The sequence below is a fragment of the Antennarius striatus genome, chromosome 20 (assembly GCF_040054535.1).
Source record: "Antennarius striatus isolate MH-2024 chromosome 20, ASM4005453v1, whole genome shotgun sequence".
Lineage (NCBI taxonomy): Eukaryota > Metazoa > Chordata > Actinopteri > Lophiiformes > Antennariidae > Antennarius > Antennarius striatus.
In genome coordinates this window covers 8,207,281-8,230,766 of record NC_090795.1, presented here as the reverse complement: position 1 = coordinate 8,230,766, position 23,486 = coordinate 8,207,281, and the positions used below count along the sequence as shown (strand labels likewise).

The 23,486-nt window shown below is 41.1% G+C and overlaps 2 protein-coding genes across 2 annotated transcripts in view; one reads left to right on the top strand and one right to left on the bottom strand.

Annotated features, from left to right (window-relative positions):
- Positions 1-10,778: 10,778 nt before the first annotated feature.
- On the bottom strand, positions 10,779-14,092 carry gdap1 (ganglioside induced differentiation associated protein 1). The gene is made up of 6 exons (XM_068343715.1): positions 13,928-14,092; positions 13,193-13,385; positions 12,566-12,739; positions 12,330-12,424; positions 12,008-12,122; positions 10,779-11,858 (listed from the first exon to the last, which is right to left on the bottom strand). Exons 1-6 carry the CDS (start codon positions 14,090-14,092, stop codon positions 11,506-11,508), a joined length of 1,095 nt encoding a protein of 364 aa, XP_068199816.1. The 3' UTR covers positions 10,779-11,505.
- A 1,069-nt stretch (positions 14,093-15,161) lies between these two features.
- The window catches only part of jph1a (junctophilin 1a), a 32,867-nt gene continuing 24,542 nt past the window's right edge, over positions 15,162-23,486 (top strand). Inside the window, exons 1-3 of the mRNA XM_068343714.1 lie at positions 15,162-15,343; positions 15,463-15,962; positions 18,138-18,906. Coding sequence (XP_068199815.1) covers positions 15,584-15,962; positions 18,138-18,906 — 1,148 coding nt within the window. The 5' untranslated portion in view covers positions 15,162-15,343; positions 15,463-15,583. The remainder of the gene's footprint in view (positions 15,344-15,462; positions 15,963-18,137; positions 18,907-23,486) is intronic.

Below are 23,486 nucleotides of genomic sequence, written 5' to 3'. Positions count from 1 at the left end.
TTTAGACAGTTGTCAAAGAAAAATGGTTTGCTTTGTCATTGTGGTCTACTGAGGGTGTTAGGTGCAAAAAGTAGAGGTCATATGCTGAGGAAAAACTCCAATATCTGAGACTGAAATTACAAATGAACCTGGGAAATTAAAAAACACAACCTGTGTGTTTTCATACTCTGTCTTGATTGACCGGTCCCAAATTTGCCCGTAGGAGTAAGTGTGTGTGTGTGTGTGTGTTTGTATGTATTTGTATCTGGCTCCGCGGTGCACTGGCGTCGTGCACAGAGTGTCCCCCGCCTCACGCCCTATGCCAGCTGGGATAGGCTCCAGCTCCCCGTGACCCGCTACGGCTGATACAGCGGCGGTACATGAAAATGAATGAATGAGTCCAGTTTCCCCCCATCATCAGAAAAAAGAACCTTTAGGTCATGTTGGCCTGTAGTGGCAATGACTCAGGACCAGCTTTCCACACTAACCTTACAATTTCATTGTGCAGTTGTATAATGACAAATAAAAGCCTGTTTTTCTGTTCAGCAACATAATATACAGTTCAAGTGCCCAATTACATTCTTAGTTCTACTTAAACTTGAATAACTACAATAATATATTTTCTCTTGTCTTTGTATACTAATAAGAATCGCTAACATTTATTTTGTGGTAAATTTAGTTACAAAGTATGGCTGTAATTACAAAGTATGACTATAATTACAACGTAGGCTATAATATGAATGGCATCATCATCTGCTGCAGTCATAACTATAACCAAGGTAGTCACAGACTGTAGAAGTGGGGGTTAATGATTTTTAGCTTTACTCTTGATGAAAGAAAGCTGATTAGTTAACCAAAAATCTGAGGTGGTACTTGCTCTGCTTTATGTTGACCACTTAATTTACACTTAATCCAGAACCTTACAACAAAATAAACAAGAACCAACCAACTGCAACATCCCACGACACCCCTGAATTCAAAATTTTACCCTGACCTACTTGCATAGGTCAAAGATCAAAGCTAGTGCTCTGACCTACTTTGATAGATCAATGCAGTAGCTTTGATCTATGGTCGTACTCACATTGGCCTTCTGCCTCGTCTTTCTATCTTATCCAGTTCCTGAGTGTACAAACGTTAAAATTTAACCTTGACCTAGTTTTCCCAAGGTCAAGGTCATCATCTCCTTTTCATCCCTTTTGCCGCCCGAGTAATTTGCTTTTTCTTTCATTTTTCTATCTGCAACGGTTGCGGAGATATTTGGTGGACATTATAACAGTCGGACCGATGAACGAACTAACAGATGAACACACAAACACTGACAATTACAATACATGTTGATCAATGTGCAGCGTATAAATAAACAAAGAATTATTGATTTGAGCCAGAGGTGAATTAGAGGTGATTGGTTTGCACGTCATCAGTTTTCTCTGGTGTTTCTTTCTTTGCTTGTCGGTCAGCTTCATCATTAGTCAAGAGAAAAGAAATATTTGAAGTGTAGATCTGTGTAAATTCTATGCGATAAACTGTTTGGGGCTCTGCAGGATCCTCCTGCAGTTTTAAAAGGGAACGTGAGGCACTCTAAATCTCAGAGTTGCTCTAAGTACCTTTGCACCATGGTTGCTGCCAGATTCAGTTCAGATGAAACCACACTGTAGTTCAAAGCTAACTAATGCTTCCTGCACAGGCATCGTTTTCTTTCAAATTAATAGAAGATGCTTGTATTTAAAAAACTGTATTCATGTTTTGTCTGATATGCGAAAGCATCTTATAGGAAGAATTTCACTGCAAATTCATTGCTATCACTTTCCTTGCCCTCTTAAAATCACAGTTAGCGTTTTCCCTGGCTCTAGCCCCAGGAGTGAGAACTCCAAGCAGTGGAAAAATGGCTCTCTCCACTTGGCTGGTGTTAATGGGTTCAGGCTACTCAGAGAAAACAGACGTCTCTAATCCTCCATGGATACGGCAGCTTCTATAAAACCTTCTCCCATTTAATGCCTTCCTTTGTAAGAATAAAATACTGCTGGGATCCACTGCCAAATGAGAAACTTTAAAAGGCCATTCCATTTTCAGGTGAGGCAGCATTTCTGCCTTTTATTTACAAGTCAACAGAATTGAAATTGGTTTCATCCATAAACAAAGGCTGAAGGTATAGTAGCATGTAATTTTCCCCATTACTTTTCCCATAAAGACATAAACTTTGAAAGGCCAGTGTTGCGATAAGAGAAGTGTTTCAAAGATTCAATCCTCCATACTTTGTCTTTTTGACATTTTGTACCACAGAAGAAGAGTCCAGAAAAGGAGTTGACAACAGTAAAGGAGAATAGCAATTTTTGTCATGTGACCAGTTTTACAGTCTTTTGCTAACTTTGCTTTTCACCCTGAAAATGCTGCACTGCACGCTTCTTTTCTTCCCCTGATCTCTACCTTTCAAGCATCTATAAAGCAGACAGACCTTTTAATCATTATGGGAAATGTATGTGAATATTTGCATGGTTCTGAACCAACATCACCAAGTATAATCAGTGTTAATGATATACTGTACAGTCAAAGTTGGACTCTAGTTGCTTTTCAGTGCTGTGAGGCTTAGTGGATGGCTCATTTTGAAACAAGTGTTTCTCATTATGTCGAGTATTGAGCTTGGCAGGAAGCCCATGGAAATCCTGCCAATGCAAAATCTGCTTTCCAACGCCTGCTTAGAATACCATATATAGTTTCACCTGTTACGCTGCTCAATTCTCAGAGCTAATCCACACAGTCAACATGTTTTCAAGTGTTTTTCAAGTGTTCAAGTGTTTCAAGTTTTCGGAACTTTGTTATTTTTGAAACCCATGTTTCGTGCATGTGTAGTTAACTTAATTAGAACAGGTCTTTTTGTTATTTTTTTGAAGATCAGATCTTCGCAGTTTGTCCCCAGTGACCTCTAAAACGTGTGAGCAGTACTACTGTTTTATTTTTCTTTGCAGTTTGGAGCAAAGAGAACTAGATGTGGAACATCAAATATTTGTGTTGTGTTTCTGATATGTCTCTGATGATAACACTTAATACTAATTAAATTATGGTGCCATCAGGATTTGTCTAGTCGTTTAAAAGTGGTTTGACTACACTAGACTGCAACAGCAGATTGTGCGTTCCAAAACAAATATAGAGCTATGAGCCTGCAGCTTCACTATTATATGCTCTACTCCCAATGAATCTTCTTGTCTGGTTGCCATCTTGAAAATAGCATGTTGGTTTCTAGAGGACATGTGGAATTTGTGACACACTGATGAGACTATTCCAGCTTTGAAAGGTTGCAGACTGAAAAATTACCACAACTGTCGAAGGTATACTGGTCACACAGGTAAAAATATCAGCAAAAATCAGATGTTATCACACACACACACACACACACACACACACACACACACACACACACGCACACACACACACACACACGCACACACACACACACACATACACGCAATGCACTAAAACTTTCAAAAGGGGTTTTATTTTCAAATCTTGACGTTTTCACAGGAAAACATCTTCACGTCTTCCAGTCTTGAGCTGCTCTTCTCTCAGGCCGTCATCTTTGAGGAAAAGTAATCCAAAGTTCAGCCTAACTTCTTTATTTAACTCTCTTTCAGAATCCACAAGGTCTTCTACCATAAATGGTGCACTCGCGTCTGTTAGAGAGAAAGAAATCTCTATTTTCTGTTTGTTCATGAGAAGATTCAGAGATGCTGTGGGACCATGTCTGGAGCTTACCCCACCTAATGCCCGGAAGTCCGCTGTGATATGCTCCAAATACCCCCGTGACCTGCAAAAGCAGAAAAAGCAGTTCAGAAAATGAATGAATGTTCTTGAGAAGAGGTGCAGACATTAGCTGCCCTTTGGAAATGTGTTAGGACCAAGGGGAAGGTTCTTACCAATGCCAGAGGGAAGAGTTTCATGGATGGACTGAATGGGGATGCAATATGATAAAAAAGAATAACTTTTTCCTAAGAGTTGCAAATCACATTAATCTTCAGAATTTTCTTTGTCACCAATAAAATCGTCATTATGTACAGCTACCGTGTCCACATAACTTGAAATTCATTTTATATTTATCCACTTTAAAGAATACTTCATCCATATTCAGTAAAGGCACATTATCATTTTCTTCCTGGGCCATTCTACTGATGGTGTCTTCTTACGGACTGCAAAGCAGTTAAAAGTTGGCCACACCTCAATACTTGGCGCTAGTTTGTCATTTAAAGCTGCGTCCAGATGTTCACTGGGGTGATATTACTAGTAATCTCATGTTATGATTTTCTTCTAAAGTTAACAGATGAACCCAGGCACTGAGCTGAGACAGCATTTTGGTGACCAACAGAGTTCAGCAGCTCCTCATCTCACTACAGATTGTGACACGAGAGCCAGTATCGATTACAAACTGTACATCTGCATAATCTGCTCTTACAGTGACCTCAGGGCAGGTTCTGACTGGTTTGCTGTCCTAATGTGAAATAATCAGAAGTGGCATAGAGTGTGTGTTTCAATTCAAACAGCCAGGAAATGATGACTAGCTTTTCTGTTAGATTAGTGGAGATGTCACACTGCACAAATGCAGATTTTTCCAAGAAGTTTTTGTATATAAGTGTGAATTTAGAATATCTATTTTTATATTTGCTCTTTTGTTATTTTCCATAGAAAGATAATTATTAGTATGTGTGATCTGCATCTATTTTGCTGTACCCAGTGTGACATACATGGCTCTACAACCAAAACCATACACACAGAACTAGGACAACTGAGAACGGAGATTCAGCCATTGAAAAATGTGCTTAAAATCCAGAGACTAGTCAAAGTCAAAAGTCAAAGTCAGCTTTATTGTCAAGTGTACCATATATGCACGACATACAGCACAGATGAAATTGCAGTCCTCTCTGACCCATGGTAAACAGGCAGTACAACACAGGCAGGAACAGAGAGGCAGAGAGGATGACAAAGATAAAGATAGTCGCATGCTGAAGAGGAGGAGATGTAGGATGCAAGCAAGAGTTCAGAACAAGTGATACAGACAAGAAAAAACAGCTTCTACTGGGTGAAAGGGGAAAGGCAACACAGATCCCTTTAGGAATGACTGAAGGTGGCATACAGGCTAAATCAGGACATGGAGGAAAAACTCTGGTCCTCCCATTCATTTTGCACAGGACAATATGCTAAGGCTGCAGCAGGTGCCGTACACGAATGTTTTGGAAACGCATCCAAACACCCCCTGTGCTAACTGTCACAATGTCTGATTTGGTCTTTATTAAGTATGAAGGCTGTCAGCTGCACGTTTTGTTCTGTCCTCAAGTGTTCCAATTATTTGTCTCTGAATTTGACTGGGTGGCAGGAAGGAGATTGAGAGGTTGTGAAGTTAGATTACAATGCAGCAGCAAACAGAGAGTTAATAGACCATTTTTGCCCATTTTAAGCTGTGCAAAATCTACTAGCATATTTTCTACAGAACTTAGTGCTATGGTGGTCAGAATAAACCATTAAATTTGACCTAAAAATGTGAAAAATTCTGTGAATAATTTCAGGGGTGTTGTCTCCTCACCCAGTGTGGAGAGAATGTAAACACCTGCATCCTCCTTAAAATATGAAGTGCGAAATATTCATCAGTGTTAACACTCTAGAGGATATGGAAAGATTTTTCAGACCAGCCATGGTCAGCATGGTGTGATACTGAAGCTCAGTAATTACCAGTTACTGTTCCTATAAAATTTTGTTATTATTATCATGGAGATGGGAGGAGACAATTACCGTAACCTTCACCATGAGAAGCAGAAGGAGAAGCGCTGCTCTCAGAGGTTGAGATGGTTATGATGAAATGAAAAACTTGAAAGCAAATTTCCTTTCTCTTTCTTGTACAGCCAGGTAAAGACTTCTGACCAGCTGTTAAAAAGCATCAGAACACAGGAAACAACTGTCAAGATCCTTGTGAGAAATGACCCCCAGACTCCCCTCAGGTTGTCCCACACACATTTTCTGTGCTTCCTCTTCCAATGGTTGTTTTAGATCTGTGATGTCTCCACTTAGTTGACTGCTAACACCGTTTGTGTAGCTAAAATTAATAGCAACATTTTTGTGCTTTGGAACATGTTCAGATCCTGAAACTGCATCATTGTAGCATATGGATCATCACAGATACATTTATTTAGATTTATTTATCACCAACATGTAGGAGAAATTTTTAGATTTTTTTATTTTTTTAGATATTTTAAATTGTACATATATTGATATTTTCCTGGATAGATTTGGAGTAAATATCCAAAATTACACTTATTGCCTGCTAAAGCACATTCACTATTAAATATCAGACTTTTTTCCAGCTCCTGCTTTAGTTATTATATGATCAGCATTATATAACACGTCTGAAGCTCGGGCTCTGAGGGGATCACGAGAGAGGAAGTGTTTTCAAAGCAGGAGGTGAGCTCAGTATTTACATTAGGATGTCCGTTTGGCCTCTGTGTCCAGCTTCCTCACAGACTTTGTTAATTGTGACAGCAGGTGGAGCCTCATGCTGCAGGTTATACAGTCTACATCTCCTTTCTCTTATCCCAATCTTGACTGACTCCGTCTTAACCATGATCTACTTTTACTCTTAAAATCAAATGGTAAATATGAACGCCTGTCATATCTGTAGATTTTTTTGTGTGGACACAGAGGAGAAACACCTCCAGTCACCTCCGATCTCCCCTTGGCTGCAGTGGTGTATTTGCACGGCACTGGCAAAGCTACCATCACAGACAATTCATTAAGACAGTAAAGAGCTGGTGGTGTGTTTGACTGAGCCACATCTGGCCAATTGAACTTGGATTTATAAAGCAGGAGGTTCCTTCCAAAAGGCGTTGGGTATCATCTCTCTTCTCCAGTCGTGTTTTTATAGGCCCAGCTTAAATATTTGAGGAGCACATGTGGGGATGAAGGGTGGCACAGGATTTCATCATAAAGCTGTGAAGGGCGAGTCGGTGGGGGGTCATTTTAAGAGTAGTGTCAACATCGTGAGATCCCACCTCTGTCAACTCAGCAAACAGACTCTCTAAAAGGCGGGGACGGACGTTTTCTGGAAAGGCCTGGTGGTTTTCTCAGAATGCCTTTGATGGTACCAACAGACTTTGGACACGTTCCCTCTAAGATTATGGGTTGTGTATAAAAAGTCAAAATGAGATGGAAAACGACGATAGGAACAAAAAAAGGAATTGGACAATAGAGACGAACCGTCCTAACAGTAAACAAGGATTAAAACCATTTATGGAGTGGTTCATGTTGCCGTGACATTTCCATGTCTATTGTGTCATTATTACGTAATGTCACTGCTGCTGGCTTCGCAGATGTGCTGGAGAATATTAGATAATGTGTTTTTTTCTTTCCTCTTTCCCGGTTGTCACAGATTCCCTTTGTGACAACCCAGCTGCATCCCATCTTCCCCTGAAATCATCGTCTTCTTGCAGATCACAGCTTCTGATTCCAAGGAGCATCGATGTTTCAACTCTCCCACTCGCTCAGTCGGCAAAGTATTAGGCTTTGCTGTCAGGTCCTGCTGCGTAGGTTGTTGTTTACACAGCCTGCCCATGTGTGTGTGTGTGTGTGTGTGTGTGTGTGTGTGTGTGTGTGTGTGTGTGTGTGTGTGTGTGTGTGTGTGTGTGTGTGTGTGTGTGTGTGTGTGTGTGTGTGTGTGTGTGTGTGTGTGTGTGTGTGTGTGTGTGTGGACATTTATCGCGGTTCATCTCCTTAAAGCAAAGAATTTCAATCCAGCCAGAGATCCCTACCAGGAAAAAGTCAGATTGACTTTATTGATAATTTGAGATTTTAGTACCTATCTATGTGTTTAGGAAGCATTTTGTACTTTTCCAATTGTAAGCTTTGATTATGTTTTAATATGAGACGTCATTTAAAATTTCAGTTTGGCCCTTGACTCCTATCTTTTCCCTGCATCACTGTGCAGGGAAACATGAGCTTCCAACAAGAGCTTCTACATTTTTTTTGTCCTTCTTCCCTTTCTGTTTGTGTCTGTGTGTTTGCATGTCTACTGGGGGTTTCCATGCAACTCTCCCCTTCCCAGAACAGACACCTGCCATACCGCACCCAACCCCTATAGACAAACCCTGTCTCAGACTGAATGGGAAAAGTGGAGGGAGAGAGAGAGACAGAGAGAGAGAGAGAGAAACTCAGATGAGTTTCTTTATTTAAATACCTTTAAAGAAACTGCATATAATTCTGTCTGTGGTCTAACCTGACTTCAGTCATCATCATTAATGTACACTGATGGGGTTTAATAACACTAAAATGGAGTGCAAATAACCCATCGGTTTCCATATGTGTCACACTACAACAGAAACTTTTGTCTGGACTCAACTACACTCTCATGACACATCATCAAGGGAGCCTTGTGGTTTTTCATCATTCATCGCAGCAGCATTCAGCACAGGGCCTCTGGGAGTGCTTTGACCTAGCTGGCCAAGCAGTATGTAACTGTACGTACAGATGAGCAGCTTTCAGAAAGATACCAAAGACTGCTCCACTTGAAAACTTCAGATCATCCTTCACCTAACGCAACCCAAGTCATAAGTGATTTTGAGACTATCAAAAGAATCAGTAAGGTACCCATGGTACTGAAGGGGTTTTGTTGCCTTTAACATTCAGCCAGTTTCCAAACAGATTAAGTATTATCACCTAAAGTAAAAACAAATCTGTTTAATTCAACATTTTAATAACCTGGCTCCAAAAATACTTGACAGAGGAGTTTTCCAAATCTTGGATCAGAACATTGCAATGTGGGAATGTTACATTTTAAAGTTTTTAATTTTTGCATAAATTAAAATGACTGATGGTTCACAAAGAAGCTGGAATGTTTGTTCAAGATATCTTGCAGTTACAGATATAGTCAAACTTATAAGCTCTATAATTCACATATTTGTTGAAGCCAAGAAGTGAGCATTTGTACTTAAGATCGTAAAGATGTCCTTCTATTGTTTTTGCTAATTCATCAAACTTGTCAAGAACTTTTATAAGCAGCTTAGCCAGTTAAGAACAATTAAAATATTTTGGTGTATGCATTTTGGCCAAAGTGCTCAGGACTTCTAATGACCTGGTCGATACAAAGAAAAAAATCACCATTATGTTACAGTCTAAGTGATGGGAACTTCGTTCAATTACAATGAACCACCTGTTGGATTTTAAACAACAGAACAGTGAAATGTCAGAACTAATCATTTAAACAATATGCGACCATGTCCAGCCTCAGTAAATGGTTTACTTAGTCAGCTGGCTGCATCGCTCTTGGCTACAGCTGCATCTCTGATAGATACCAGTCCATGCAAAAATCAATTTATCCAACAATGTCCAGACATGTTTGAATGGCATGGGGTTCACCCTGCGTGTTGTAAAGAAAAGTAATTTTTAAATATTGTCAAACATAGAGAGGAGGCCTGCTCTGTGATTTATGGCTTAGTGGAATTCTCCCTTATTACTCGTCGTCGTTGGTTTGGTTTTTTTGACAAATACTGCCCCCTGGTGGGTAAAATTGAAAGTTTTGGGGGTTTTTTGCAGAGAAAAGGAATGGGGACTTGTTATGGTCATATTCCTTTGCTAATGGTATGGTCTTGGTCAAATAACATAGACAGTCTTCAGTGAATAGTATGTAAATAACAGGTAAAATATTGCCATTTTGATTAGTCATTTTTTAAAAATAATGTGGCAGTAAAGCATTTGCCAGTCTCTGCCACTTGAATCAAAGTACTGTAATAAAACCATATAAATAAATTCACATTTTAGCACATTGTTGCCATGATAATTTTCATAATTTTCATTTAATTTTAGCTATGCTAAAGTGCTTATGCAAAACAAAATCTATTTTGCATTTTATTGCTGCAAATTCTCGCCATTGCTATGCTGATTGTATCTAATTTAAAAACCATAGAATAGTTCAGTCTACAGCCAAAAATTGCATTCTATTAGATCATCATATGTATATGACTGCAGAATCACTGTTTCACCATCCTCTAGCTCTAAATCTCATTCATTCACTCTTTCATTCATTCATTCATAGTCTACCGCGAACCCGCAACCACCTTGCTGCGCGGCTACAACGCTACCCAACGCACCAACGTGCAGCCCAGCTCTAAATGATTTAAATCCATGGATTTAATTAAAGTTGCACTCTGGAGTTAGACAAGTACAGTGGAGTGAATAGCACAATATTTAACTGGAAGATGTGATGGAATAAAACCATGAAGGGTCATAAAATAAAAATATTCAGGACATCTTGGGCAAAAATACTCCGCATGCCACTAATGACTTCACCAAACAGACAAACATGACTTTGACTGTCATCCCTTGAAATGACACCTGTGTGATAAAAGCAGAAATTATGTCATTTTGGTTTTGCAGAGCTATGATTTTCCACCACTAACACACCAATATGAGCTCTGACTGCTTGGCTCACATGCCATGTGTTAACACATGTCATGCATTTCTCTGACAGCCTCGCTGCCCAACACCTCTGGATGCTGCAAACAAAGGCCAGACTTTGTTGAAAGGTCTAAAGTGTTTCTGTTATATTTGACGCTGAGCTCACACAAGGAGGAGTTTGAATCAAAGCAGAGCATGTGGCAGCACTGGCCCGGAGGTTCTGACTGGACAAATACATTACTGCAGATGTTGAGCTGAATACAGACCAGAAAAAGTGGTAATGACAAAAACATTTAAGACCTTTAAGACATATTACAATAGTCTAATAAATGATGCTGAGACATCGGTTTTTAATTCCACTGTCAATTATATATGATTGACAGGAAACAATGAAGATTGTTTGGGAGCCGTTCCATTTCAGACAGATGTTGCACTGGAAAGCATTCAATCAAGTAATGTCAGAGAACATTTGAAACATTTATCCAGCAGCCAAACAGTGAATTATCAACACAGATGTGATAATGGGGAGTTTTAAAGGCTGATTTTAACATACAGCATGTTGACAGATCAGCTCCTTAAATGCTGACAGACATGGTCACGGAAAATAAGCTGCAGGCCTCTGACATGCAACGATGGGCTACAAAGTAATAGTATTTGATTAGAAGCATATTAGACTCTTAAGAGAGATTACTATACAGAAAATATATCATCATACTGGTATTTTTGTACATTTCATCAGTATAGATCTATGTCCATACAGTAATCTTTATAGTTGTACCGACAATTTAAGAACATGTGTCTAATAGTATGTGATGTTAAAAATACCAGTACGGTCCTTTAAGTCAATCTTTGGATGTTTAATGCAACAATAACTTACACAGGATGAATAAAAGTGGAACTTGTGCAACCAGAACAAAATTAAATAAGACAAAGCTTTGTTTCTCTGAAATATTTCTGATGCCTGCTGTACGGTAGAACTTTTCCATGTACTCCAACTTAAAAAAATTAAAACAATAACATGACATTTCTCCATATTTATTTTTCACTGTTTCTACTCTCAGTTCTGAGTCAGTCTAAAAGCAGCTCATACAAGTCTTGTCTCCCTCAGCTGAAGAGAGTCAGCCTCTTCTTCATGTAGAGAAAAGCGAGGTATGTAGCTCCCCCTAAAATGCTGATCAGCAGAGTGGTGCCGACAACAACCGGTGCATTCTTTCTCGCCACGCGAAACGCAACAGGAAGCACAGCGGAGATCAGGATGTTATTGACGTGGCCCAGCACTCTCCTGAAGGCCGGGCGCTCCAACACACGCTCATAGTATGTTTCCAGATTAACGCGGTTACCGTTGCCCCAGTAGCGGCGGGAGAGGCCGAGGAACTTGAGGCGGTGTAAGGTGACCGCCAAGGAGACGTCAGCTATGCTGAAGAAGTCCCCGCATAACCAGGACTGACTTCCTTCTTCTACAAGAGGAAAACAATGGAAGGTAAACGTGGAAACTGAATAATGCATCATTGAAAATTTAAGTTTGATTTTGGTGTAGAAACAACAGAAAGTTAAACTGTTCCTTTTATTGAGTTTTGATTGTAAAGTTGTTTTTTTTAATAAATACCTGGGGTTTCCTCCACCCTCCTCTGCAGCTCTGTCTCCACCTGGTCCATCACACTCTCCAATTCATCCAGGAGCTTCTTCAGGTACTTCATGTCATCATGGTCAAACAACTTGGACTGCAGAATCATTTCCACACATAAACACATTAGTGGACATGACTGTAGAAACTAAAAAAGAACACACCTTAGACTGCTTTGAATTCATGGAAACTGTTGACAAAATTAATTTAATGAAAGCCAGTATTTATTCTATGTGTTCACTCCTCCAAATAGATTATTTTTTATTATGAATAACATGAATAATTCTCTGTCAACATCACTTACTTTCAAGCGCCTCTGTTTTGCTAAGTAAGCATCTTTGAGCTCTGGATTCTGCTCTGCCAGTTTCTTCAGCTCAGTTTGTGTGTTTCCAATCTGTGCTGTCACAAGAAAAGCACAGCATCGTGTTTGACTTTGTACATTGATTGGCATTATAAACAACTTTCCAAATTCCAAATGTATAATTTCTTTTAGAAAACATCTTTTAGTGTGTGGATCTCTGTGTGATCTATGTGTCTTACTTCGTATACATGTGGCAGCATATGCAGGTATGTGGGAGTCCACAGTGATCTCAGGATGGAGGATGCAGCCGTGGGTGTAGGCATCCATCTGCAGTGAGTCCAGCAGTTCTCTGTAGTGCTGCACTCTGTGATAGTATGTGCTGCCCTCCTCGGGGATCAGCCTGGGGGTTCCATCTGAAGGAAAGCAAGTAACAAAAAGGAAGACGCAGTGATGGAAGGTGCTGCTGAAGACAGACTATAAGCTCCTCCACATGAAACAAACCCTTCAAGGTTTCCTAGGGATGACACAAGAGAGCTAGAATGGGAAATTCTGAGTGGAGTCATCTAATGGTGGAAATTTAGACACACTATTATCTCTAACTTAACTTTTAGCATGCTTACCATATTTCCTCTTCTTTTAAAGGCAACTTCATGGGACCCTTAGAATAAAGCTACCATGGATGAACACAAACCAATAGAAAATGGAAAAATTAAACAAAATTATTAAATGAAAGATTCGATAATGTGCAATGAATTCAAACACACACACACACACACACACAAAAACACTTCAAGACAAAAACAAATTATGAAAATAAACATGAACGTCTGCAGCCAATTGGAATATTTTTTGTTTCTCGATCTCACCGTCAATAAAATTCTGCTCCAGGTAGTCAATGATCTGTGTGGGGTCACAGATGACATCATCGTCATGGACTAGGACAGGCACCTCACCAGTGGGGTTCAGATGCATGAACCAGGGCTCGTTGTGCTCACTGAGGGGGAGGCTCACGTCGTACTCCTCACAACGGAAGCCTTTCTCTGCTATGGCAAGACGCACCTGCAACACGGCGTGAAAGACATGCAGCATCGTAGTTGCACAATTATGACCATATGCAATGGAATTAGAAACGTATTTTTAAAAAAGACATGATAGAATTTTGTCTGTATAAGATCATAACCAGTTCCCAACACAATGCAATTTCTAGATATAATACCAATACTGTCCAATATAGAAAATAAATTACATATATTTTAGTTTTTCCACAAACGTTAGAATCTTAAATAATTTTAATTCACTGATTTGAATAATTTTCAAACACTAACAATGATAGTCACTCAAATACAATGAATGTCTTTTCCTGAGCTAATTAAAAACAGTGTGTTGGGACAGTCCCCCTCTCATAAATCCTAGTAATCACAGCCAGAACCCGGGGAAACAACAGCCTCCTTAAAACGATCTGAGAGTTTCCCTCCATTTGTGGCCACAACCGAATCCACAGCATATTTCTGCGTTGCAGGATTGCGCCAGTGACGTCAGACCGGGAGCCTCCGTCCGGAGCTGTCCACCCCCCGGCGGTGCTGAAACGTAACGACGCTCACCTTCTGTGAATTGAAGGACTGCGTCCAGTGATAAAGCGTTAGTTTCGGCTTGTTGTGTTTTACAACTGTTCCGCATTGTTGAGGCAGTCCGACATCTTGCTCAGAGTCCGTTTCGAAAAGAGCTTCTTTCCCATCTTCAACATCAGAGTTTTTTTCGGACGCCATTTTATCTGTTAGTATTTCGGGGGGAGGGGGGGGGCAAACGAGGACAGCCGGGCTATAGCAGTCAACGAGGTCGCCCCCTGTCGGCTCGGAGTACAACATCAAGACACTACTTTTGATTTTATATAAACAACTTATTAAATTATTTTCAGTGCTGTAAATTAAAACAACAATTTGCGTCATCCTTCTTCTGTTGTTAATATTATTATTCTCGTTCTCCTTCTTCCTGCAATAAATGTATTTGAACAGCAGAGGTCGCGCTTGCCTAGGCCCACTTTTTCAATGCGTGACGCGCAAAGGTCCTCACAAGTGGCTTTTGCACAGGAAAGGTTAATGAAGCAGTCGATAGCCATCAAAGAACAAAGATTTTTCTTGACAATAGGTTTTTCTATGTATATACGTTTAACGGTGTTAATATCAGGTAATCACACCGACTTAATCATATTACTGCAAAAATTACATTTCCAGTTTGTAATAAAATGGTTACAATTTGGATGGATAAAAAGCTTTTGAAATGTTGCCTGTATTAATATATATTATATTGGAAACATAGTATATACCTATTACACAATGTAATAGGACAGTGTGAATATTACACATTATATAACATAGTACATTATAATAAGCCTATCGGATATCATAGTGTATTGATATATACTTAATGGTTAATGTGGCGCAGTGCCACATAATATTACAGGAACATTTAAAAGAAAAAACAGGTCCATAGGCTAATACAGTGTGAAGACAATATTGTATAAGAAATAACCATCAACAAACTATAATATAGGCCCATAGTGTTTTTCTAGTTAGTTAATACAAGTTTAATGTGATACCTCATCATTGTATTAGAGGTACTGTACAAACACGATCGTTTCTATCGTCTCACAGAATAGTCCATGTGGAGATAATTATGTAACAATTGGCATGAGTTGTATTGCGTCATCAATAACTCCATATTCACTAGTAATAGAAGGTGAATTGCATAATTCCTTCACTAGAGCTCACACCTGTTACCTGGGACGCGTCTTTAAAATCGGGCTTTGGTACAAAGATGCGGGCCACTTTATTTGTGGGGCGTCTGAGAGGGGGGAGGACGGAGAGGGGGAGTGGGAGGTTCCTGTGTTGTGACGTTGCGATTGGCCCAGTGTCTTTCCTTAGCAGGGACTCGACGCCTCTCTCTCTCTCCCTCTGTGATCTGTGGGTGAGAGGGGGGAGACGAGCAACACACAACGGAGAACCCGGCGTGCGCCTCCGGTAAATGACGCCCACCATTCATACCTTTGCACTTACCGTTACGCATGCCTTTCCCATTGCATGTCAGTGCCTGGAGGTGCTATCCTCTCTCCTCACACTCCTATTTTTTGTCCCGCTAGTCATCATCTTGTTGGCTCATCCTTTCATCTCGCCACCGGTCCTGGATCCCACCACCTCGGTCCTGGAGACGCCTGAGACCACAGCAGCGCGCAATCGGCTTTATTTCCAGCCTTTATCTGAATGACGGGCGGAAGGTTTGACTTCGACGACGGTGGCACTTACTGCGGGGGTTGGGAGGATGGCAAAGCCCACGGACACGGCATCTGCACCGGACCCAAGGGCCAGGGCGAGTACGCCGGGTCCTGGTCGCACGGCTTTGAGATAGTAGGGGTGTACACCTGGCCCAGTGGGAATACCTACAAGGGCTACTGGTCCCAGGGGAAAAGGCACGGACTCGGCGTGGAAAATAAAGGGAAGTGGATCTACCGTGGAGAATGGAGTCACGGCTTTAAAGGTCGGTACGGCGTCCGGCAAAGCCACAACACACCTGCTCGGTACGATGGTACCTGGAGCAACGGGCTGCAGGATGGATATGGGATCGAAACCTATGGAGATGGCGGTAAGAAACCATGTCTGATAAATACCGTCCAATGTTTGTTTGTTTGATGTAACATGCATCCTGTGTGTGTGTGTGTGTGTGTGTGCGTGCGTGCGTGCGTGCGTGTGTGTGTGTGTGTGAGGATGCTCAGATTAACACCGAGGGAGGCAAATGGAAATACATCAGAGCACGAATCTTCATCTGATATGATCAGAGTTGAAGCTGAGATTGCGCACTGCGCACCCTGGTCAAGCACAGCATCATTTGCTTCACAAATATTATTACACTGGTAACATTACTTGCTCTAAGATAATAGAGAGTCTCTTATTTCATCTCCTTTGGTAACTACCAGATGCTTCTCATTTGACAGCTAGAAGCAACTCTGGCAACGTTCCCCCGGCTACAAGGAGTTTGAAAATCACAGCAAATCAATCTGTTACGAGCCAAAATATCAGTTACTTCTCCATCATTTTCACATTTGCACCTTCACTTCGACAGCACACTTCCTTGTGACTGTATTGTTTTTGCGTACCAGACAACATTTAGTGTGAAGTTATCAAAGGTCTTTAAAAAAAAAAAAAAAAAAAAGGCTTTCATTAAAAGTAAAGTCCTTCCTTTGACAAATGTCCTTACAAATCCACAAAACAGATGGACCCACAGTGAGCACTAGTGCTATTATATCGTATGCATTTTGAAATGAGCCACTGAGTACACACCATTGGATCTGTGTGCATTTCACAATGATACAATCCTAGGTGGTTATAAAACATCTCTGTGTGAGCATCATCTCCTCCAACAGAGGCCTTATGGTGCAGAATAAATATCTCATGTATGACGGCTACAGAGGGCTGGACTTGGGAAATCAGCTGATCCTAGAGGATCTACAGAACATCTGGCGGTCTGACCTCACAGCATCCTGATAACTTTATCTGCAGGGGCACCAATTTGAACTGCAGCACAGAGCCATCCTGTTAATCCTTCTGAACTCTTGCCCAGGCTAGTATATCATTTTCTGTGAGAATCTGGCCATAATGGCTTACTTCACTCTACTGGTCAATGGGATCTGAGCGCTGGATCAACAAGCCTTTCTTATTATTAGGATCAGGACTGCAATATGATGCTCTGAAGAAGCTACAGTAGGCCGGCACATGTTTGTTGGGCTCAGCAGCACCAAATGGGATTATTGAAGTATTCCTCTCATTATGTGACTCATAGCGATTCTCTGTCGTCAGAGACAAACGGGTGGTGGTGAATGTGCCTACTGTCAAGGGGGGAGTTAGAGACTGCCTGAAAATAGGCTCCTAGCTGAGTGATTCACATTCATCCCAAGTGATCCTGAGTATCTTAATCAAATCTCTGTGATTGAGTTTGTTATACCCATAGTCCCCGATCTGTGGGGAAGGGGAGAAAATATTTTACCCCTACAGCAGTTCTCCTCTGTAGTCCTGTACCAATTGTTGTTTCAAGGACCTGGGGCTGCTATGGAGAATGCATGGACAGAAAATGCAATTTGTACAAGAGGGTAGAAATGAGAAACTTGACGGATGTCACCACATATACAAAAATAATTGAAAACTGACAGTGTGTAGGTAAATGTTTCCCCGGGTTTCCCCAGGTTAACCCTCTCTTTACTATCTATTAGTAGCACTTTAGATTGCTTTTATTTGTTAGTATAATGCGTGGTAAAATTCTGCCAGGCAGATGGTTGCTATGTTTCTATATATTTTTCAACTCATTTAAATAAAAGGCAGACCATTTTTGGAAGCGAACCCTGTCAGCCAAGCGTGCTGCATAAAAAAAATGACAAAAAAAAGCTTTGTAAATCTTCAGGAGACCAATTCTGATTGTGCTTTATCTTACCAGACAATGCTTGTTGTCTCTCGTGGAGCTGAAGGATGAAAGCAAAAATATTCAGACAATGAGGCCAAATTTGTGTCCCCTAGTGGAGCTATTCAACATGGGGTTTCAGCCACTCTGAGATAGCAGAAATTGAACAAACTGCTTCTGCTTTACAATGTCACAGATCTTTGCAGGGTAAAAAAAATTAAAATAGTGGATGAACCTTCCCTTAGAGAATAGGAAAGAATGAAAAGCATGCCTCTCCTGCTTCACTGAAAGGAAACATTAATAAAAAAATGTTTGAACATAAAGTAGTTGTGATGATCAATCACTGACTCATGTCTAACTCTTCTGCAGGTACATATCAAGGCCAGTGGATGGGTGGGATGAGGCATGGCTATGGCGTGCGTCAGAGTGTTCCCTATGGCATGGCTACTGTTATCCGCTCTCCCCTACGCACGTCTCTGGCCTCCCTGCGCTCTGAGCAGAGCAACGGCACAGTGCTCCAGGACCTGTCCTCACCTGCAGACACGCCGACAGGCAGCCGTGGCGGCTTTGTCCTTAACTTCCATTCAGACAGCGAGGTCGTCACTGGCAAGAAGAAGGGCCTGTTTCGCAGGGGGTCACTTTTCGGCAGCCTCCGGCAGTTACGTAAGTCTGACTCTCGGACCTCAATCTCCAGCAAGCGCAGCTCTGCACGTAGTGATGCCACCATGAGCCGCATCAGCTCCAGTGACGCCAACTCCACCATATCTATCGGTGACGGCGAGCTGCCAGATGAGGACCCTCCTCTTGAGGATCACGTGGATGCCACCACGACTGAGACCTACATGGGCGAGTGGAAGAATGACAAGCGCAATGGATTTGGCGTTTCTGAGAGATCCAACGGGATGAAATATGAGGGAGAATGGCTTAACAACAAGCGCCATGGTTATGGGTGCACGGTTTTCCCAGATGGCACCAAAGAGGAAGGGAAGTACAAAAATAATGTGCTGGTGCGTGGAATTAGGAAGCAGTTGATTCCTCTTAAGAACCCCAAAACCAAGGAGAAGGTGGATCGGGCTGTGGAGGGGGCACAGAGGGCAGCAGCCATTGCCAGGAGTAAAGTAGAAATAGCAGCTTCCAGGTACTGTGTTTATGGGTTTTTTTCTGCTTCTGAATGTGCATGTGGGTAAAAAAATGTGCAAACTTACAACAAACACACACAAAAATTAAGAAATAATAACAGAAGCCTTCTTGACAGGCTTCTCCCAGTGTAAGTCATCTCCCATGACAACAGCTTAACCTTTAGACAGTTGAGGATTCTGCACAGCCAGTGTGATCAGCCCTGGAAAAGTTTCTGTTTCTATTCTCTGCTCATATCTTTCACTCCCAGGAAGAAGGGTCAGGATTCTTGTGCGTGTTGGTTTGTGAGTGTGTGAGACAGAGATTCATGTGCATGAGGAGCATCGCCATACCTGCCCCCGTGCCAAAGGCGTTTCGTGTGCCCAGTAACGATACTTGCTCGTCCTGCCAAGCCTCGCTCTGATGTGGCATCTGCTCTTTAACAGGTGGATGAGATGTGACCTTTTCGCTCAAAGCCTCCCTCCTACTGGGACACGGTTCAGAGTACGCAGCATCACTTTGACATCCTCTGGACTCACTGTGTTATGAAATTATTAGATTGAGGAGTGTGGGGATGTGAACAAGCTGTGAAAAGGTCTCAATCATTAGAGGCGCACATGGATTTGCATGCATGAAAAATAGACGATGAATTTGTAAGCAAAAGTAATTGTGCTTTTGTGACATAAGCACAAAAATGACAAATAATCCCATACATTGGTTTTTCTAAACCAGTCAAGCAAATGGAAATGTAATCAGTTCAATCTGTCCATTATCCTCCAGCGTGCAGCTAAAAATATCTCTAGAAAATCTTTTTGGTATGAGATATTTTTCAGTCTGACCTGATGGTCTTGCAGACACAACGCTCAGGGTGACACCAAAGTCTGAAAGAATCAATAAAAACACAATAAAAAGCAGGACCAGATTTTACAGCAATCCATCCACTGTTCTTTAGACATGTCTAAAATGTTTGTGGACACTTTATACTCACGATGGACGATGCGTACGACCAACAATCATGCAAGCTTTACAATTACAACAATAGAAATTTCAGATCAGATTAATTAAGCGATAACAGATCAGTACTTTGTGTTCTGGATAATTTTCATTGGGAGTCATTATTTCAACTTTGTTAGACTTGATGGTTACTTAACAATTAAGCTTAACTGGTAGTATAAAATAGCCACTATGGAGAGAATGAATCAGAGTGTTTTGACTCAGAGCTGAACCCCTCCACTTAGAGTAAGACAGTAATAGTAGACTTTATGAATAGCGAGCTTTATTATAATATCTAGGCATTCTTTTCAAATATATAAAATCCACAGTGCTGCCATAGAAAAGGCTTTACTCTGCAGATTTCAAGGATATAAGATGAAGATTACATAAGATGGATTTACCACGGTTGATATAAAACACTCCTGCATCCTCTTTGTTCTACTTAAGACCCACAATACTATGAATTTCTCCCTGTGTCAGTGAAGTTGAGATAAACCTAGTGCGATAAGAGTAAACTACATAATATGTTGTAAGAAATAGCCATCATGTCTCCTCTTTGGCTGTGCGGTTTACAGCAGAAGGAAAAGCATGACTTGATGCATAGCGCTAAAGCAACAACAGTGAAAGCATTCAAATGGATGCAAAGTGTTTATAGCTGCAAACAAGGTCTCCTGTACCGTAGGAAGTGATCAAATTACTGCCTGGTATGTGCCGCTCCATCATGCGCTGTTGGAAATCTCAAAACAAGCTCTTCCGTTCTCCCAGCTGAAATCAATCCATCCATTTTCAATAACCGCTTATCCTTTGCAGGGTCACAGGGGTGGGGGCACTGGAGCCTGTCCCAGCTGACATTGGGTGAGAGGAAGGGTACACCCTGGACAGGTCTCCAGTTCATTAGAGCGCTGACACCTTGAGGTGAACAACCATTCTTGATCATATTCACGTTCACACCTACGAGTAATTTAGAGGCACCAATTTATCTGGCATGTTTTTTGGACCGTGGGAGGAAGCCGAAGCACACGGCTTCCGACGCACGCGCAGGAGGAGAGTGTGAAAACTCCACAGATGAAGCCACCAGGACTGGGATTGAACCCAGATCCTTCTTGCAAGAGTCCTAACCTCAACACCACAGTGATGCTGAAATCAAGATTTATCAGATAATATCAAGTTTTATTTTACAAACGCCTAGAATGGCACATTGTGATTCTTGTGGGTAAGCAGGTTGCATAACTATCATAACACAGTGCAGGGCAAAAGATGCACTCATATCAATCCAGTTCTGGTCACATGATTCTCTGTCTTTGAATGTGGAGCGTACCCAGCAGATCCAAAGGGAACGCCAGGAGAGAGAGGAGGAAGTGGAGGTGGTGGGGGAGTAAAAAGCAGAAGTCTTAAAATGAATTGGATAAGATGGGGGTTTCATCAACTTTGCTGAGCAAGTTTATTAGCAGATAGCAAAGAAGAGGGAACAAGGAAAGAAAAAAAAAAAGGGCACAGAGCGGACACACCCACCGCACTGTTGGTAACTGCATAGAGAAGCCATCCCACCCTCTTCTGTAGTGGAGTGATGACCTCATGCTCGTGATCAGCCACTCGATAGACAGCTGGTGTGATGTGGTGGCGAGGAGCTCTGTGGCGATGATCCCCATTCACTGATATTTGTGACGGACTTATGCTCTTGTCCCCGTGTGTCCGTGTGTGTGCGTGTGTGTTTTAGTGGTGTCCAGGGCCTGTGAACTGAGATAAGTGACTGTGCCATTGAAATGTTTACTGTGTCATGATGCTTTGCCCAGAAAGCCTTTTTGTTACAGATGAGCAGTTTAGGTATCCCAGTGGCTCAGCAGTGTGTCGGCTTATACACTGTCATCTACTCTAATGGCTTTTGTTGCCCTTAAACTTTCCTGTCACTCACTATGTTATCTCATAAAAGCAGAAGTCTTAAAATGAATTGTGTGTGAAGTGTTAAAATGACCTCAACAAAGCTACCTTGTACTGTAGTTTTTGTTTGTTTGTTTTTAATCTAGCTCTCCTTCTTCGAGGTTAGGTGAATAAAGCACACCCCCACTAAAATTCTAAGAATGATTTAAATGCCAAAGCTAACATACTGTAAGCCAGTTGGTACATGGAGGCCAAGTGTATGTTTATATTTGATAGCACTGTTTGTTCTGCGGGCTCTAGTGAAAGGTTAACCAACACCTAATATGCAAGTCCTACGGACGCAGGGGAGATATTTATATGATGCTTATTTTTTCCTTCCCAGTGATCAGCAAAAAGTTGAGACTCATAATATTTAGGAAAGGTTGTATCATCATCACATTTCAGCATTTGCAGTGAATGCAATTTTATTTGATGTAGTGTTTTCTGCACAAATAGATTTTACTGAACAAATTAAAATAAAACTCCTGGCAGTAGGTAATTCTAAATTATATATTTGCACATCTGTAAGATGATGACGGCCAATAAACTGCAGATTTCACTCTATTATACTGTACCTCAGAGAATAAACAGAATAAAAATGCTGTGGTTGGTGGAGAGTTCAAATAAATTACAATCAAAACAGCATATGAGATAATCAGTAATTCATTTTCAGGTTTGGAGTAATTATAATGTAGCTCTGACAGTAATTATCAAAGCACTCCAGTAGATGTATTTACATGGTCAAAAATTCTTGAAGTTTATTTCATTAGCACGAATGTTAATGAGTATAAATTACAGTTGGAAGGCAGGTCAGGAGGTTTGTTATCTCCAAACATTTTGCCTAATAGTTTATTTATATAATTAGTTCTAGGAAAACAAATTATACTAATATCAAATTTTTGGTTTTATCCAATATCTTTTGTGAAGAAGGATTTTTTTTAAACTAATGTCATCAGCATAGGAAGCTAAAAATATATGTATTACTACATGCGTGCTGTTATATCTGTGTCACACTGAAGAAAACGTTGTCTATCTGTTTGAATGCACTTCATCAGAAGTGACCTGTCTAAGCACAGGGACGCCTCACACACATGGACTCACGCACGGAACAGATGTATACAGTCAGACTGAATGCACTGTGTGCTACTTTGCTAGTGTGTCAGCAGTGAGTACTGACTAAATAAGGCAAGGCATGGCTTATCAACACCAGCCAGGAATATATACCCGTCCTACCACTGATATAGCAGCCCACCATCTCACTCACACTATCATCTCTCCTGAACGTCTAGGTGTGTGTGTGTGTGTGTGTGTGTGTGTGTGTGTGTGTGTGTGTGTGTGCGTGTGCGTGTGCGTGTGCGTGTGCGTGTGTGTGTGTGGTTGTGTGTGTGTGGTTGTGTGTGTGTGTGCGTATTAGAGAATGGGAGAAACCTTTTTGAGAGATGGGATAAAGTTTGCTATCATTTGGCAAGAGAACACATAAAGTGTGTGTCGCGTTGAGAGTTTGTTTGTCACCTGCTGCGTGGCGACCTCAGCTACTCACCACCTTCCCTCTTAAAGACCGTCATGGATCAACCTGTGTTTCAACATATGAAAAAATTAATCCTAACCCACAGTATGTCATGTAAGATTCTATCTGTACATCTATAAATAGGGGCAGATGTGTAATTAGGCGCATTTCTTCTACATCTCTGA

Excerpts from the sequence above, each read along its gene's own strand:
- gdap1 (XM_068343715.1), bottom strand. The coding sequence starts at position 14,092 with ATGGCGTCCGAAAAAAACTCTGATGTTGAAGATGGGAAAGAAGCTCTT. Across the intron at positions 13,386-13,927 it reads AGTCCTTCAATTCACAGAAG|GTGCGTCTTGCCATAGCAGA; the intron begins GTGAGCGTCGTT and ends GCCGTGTTGCAG. Across the intron at positions 12,425-12,565 it reads TGCTGCCACATGTATACGAA|CACAGATTGGAAACACACAA; the intron begins GTAAGACACATA and ends TTCTTGTGACAG.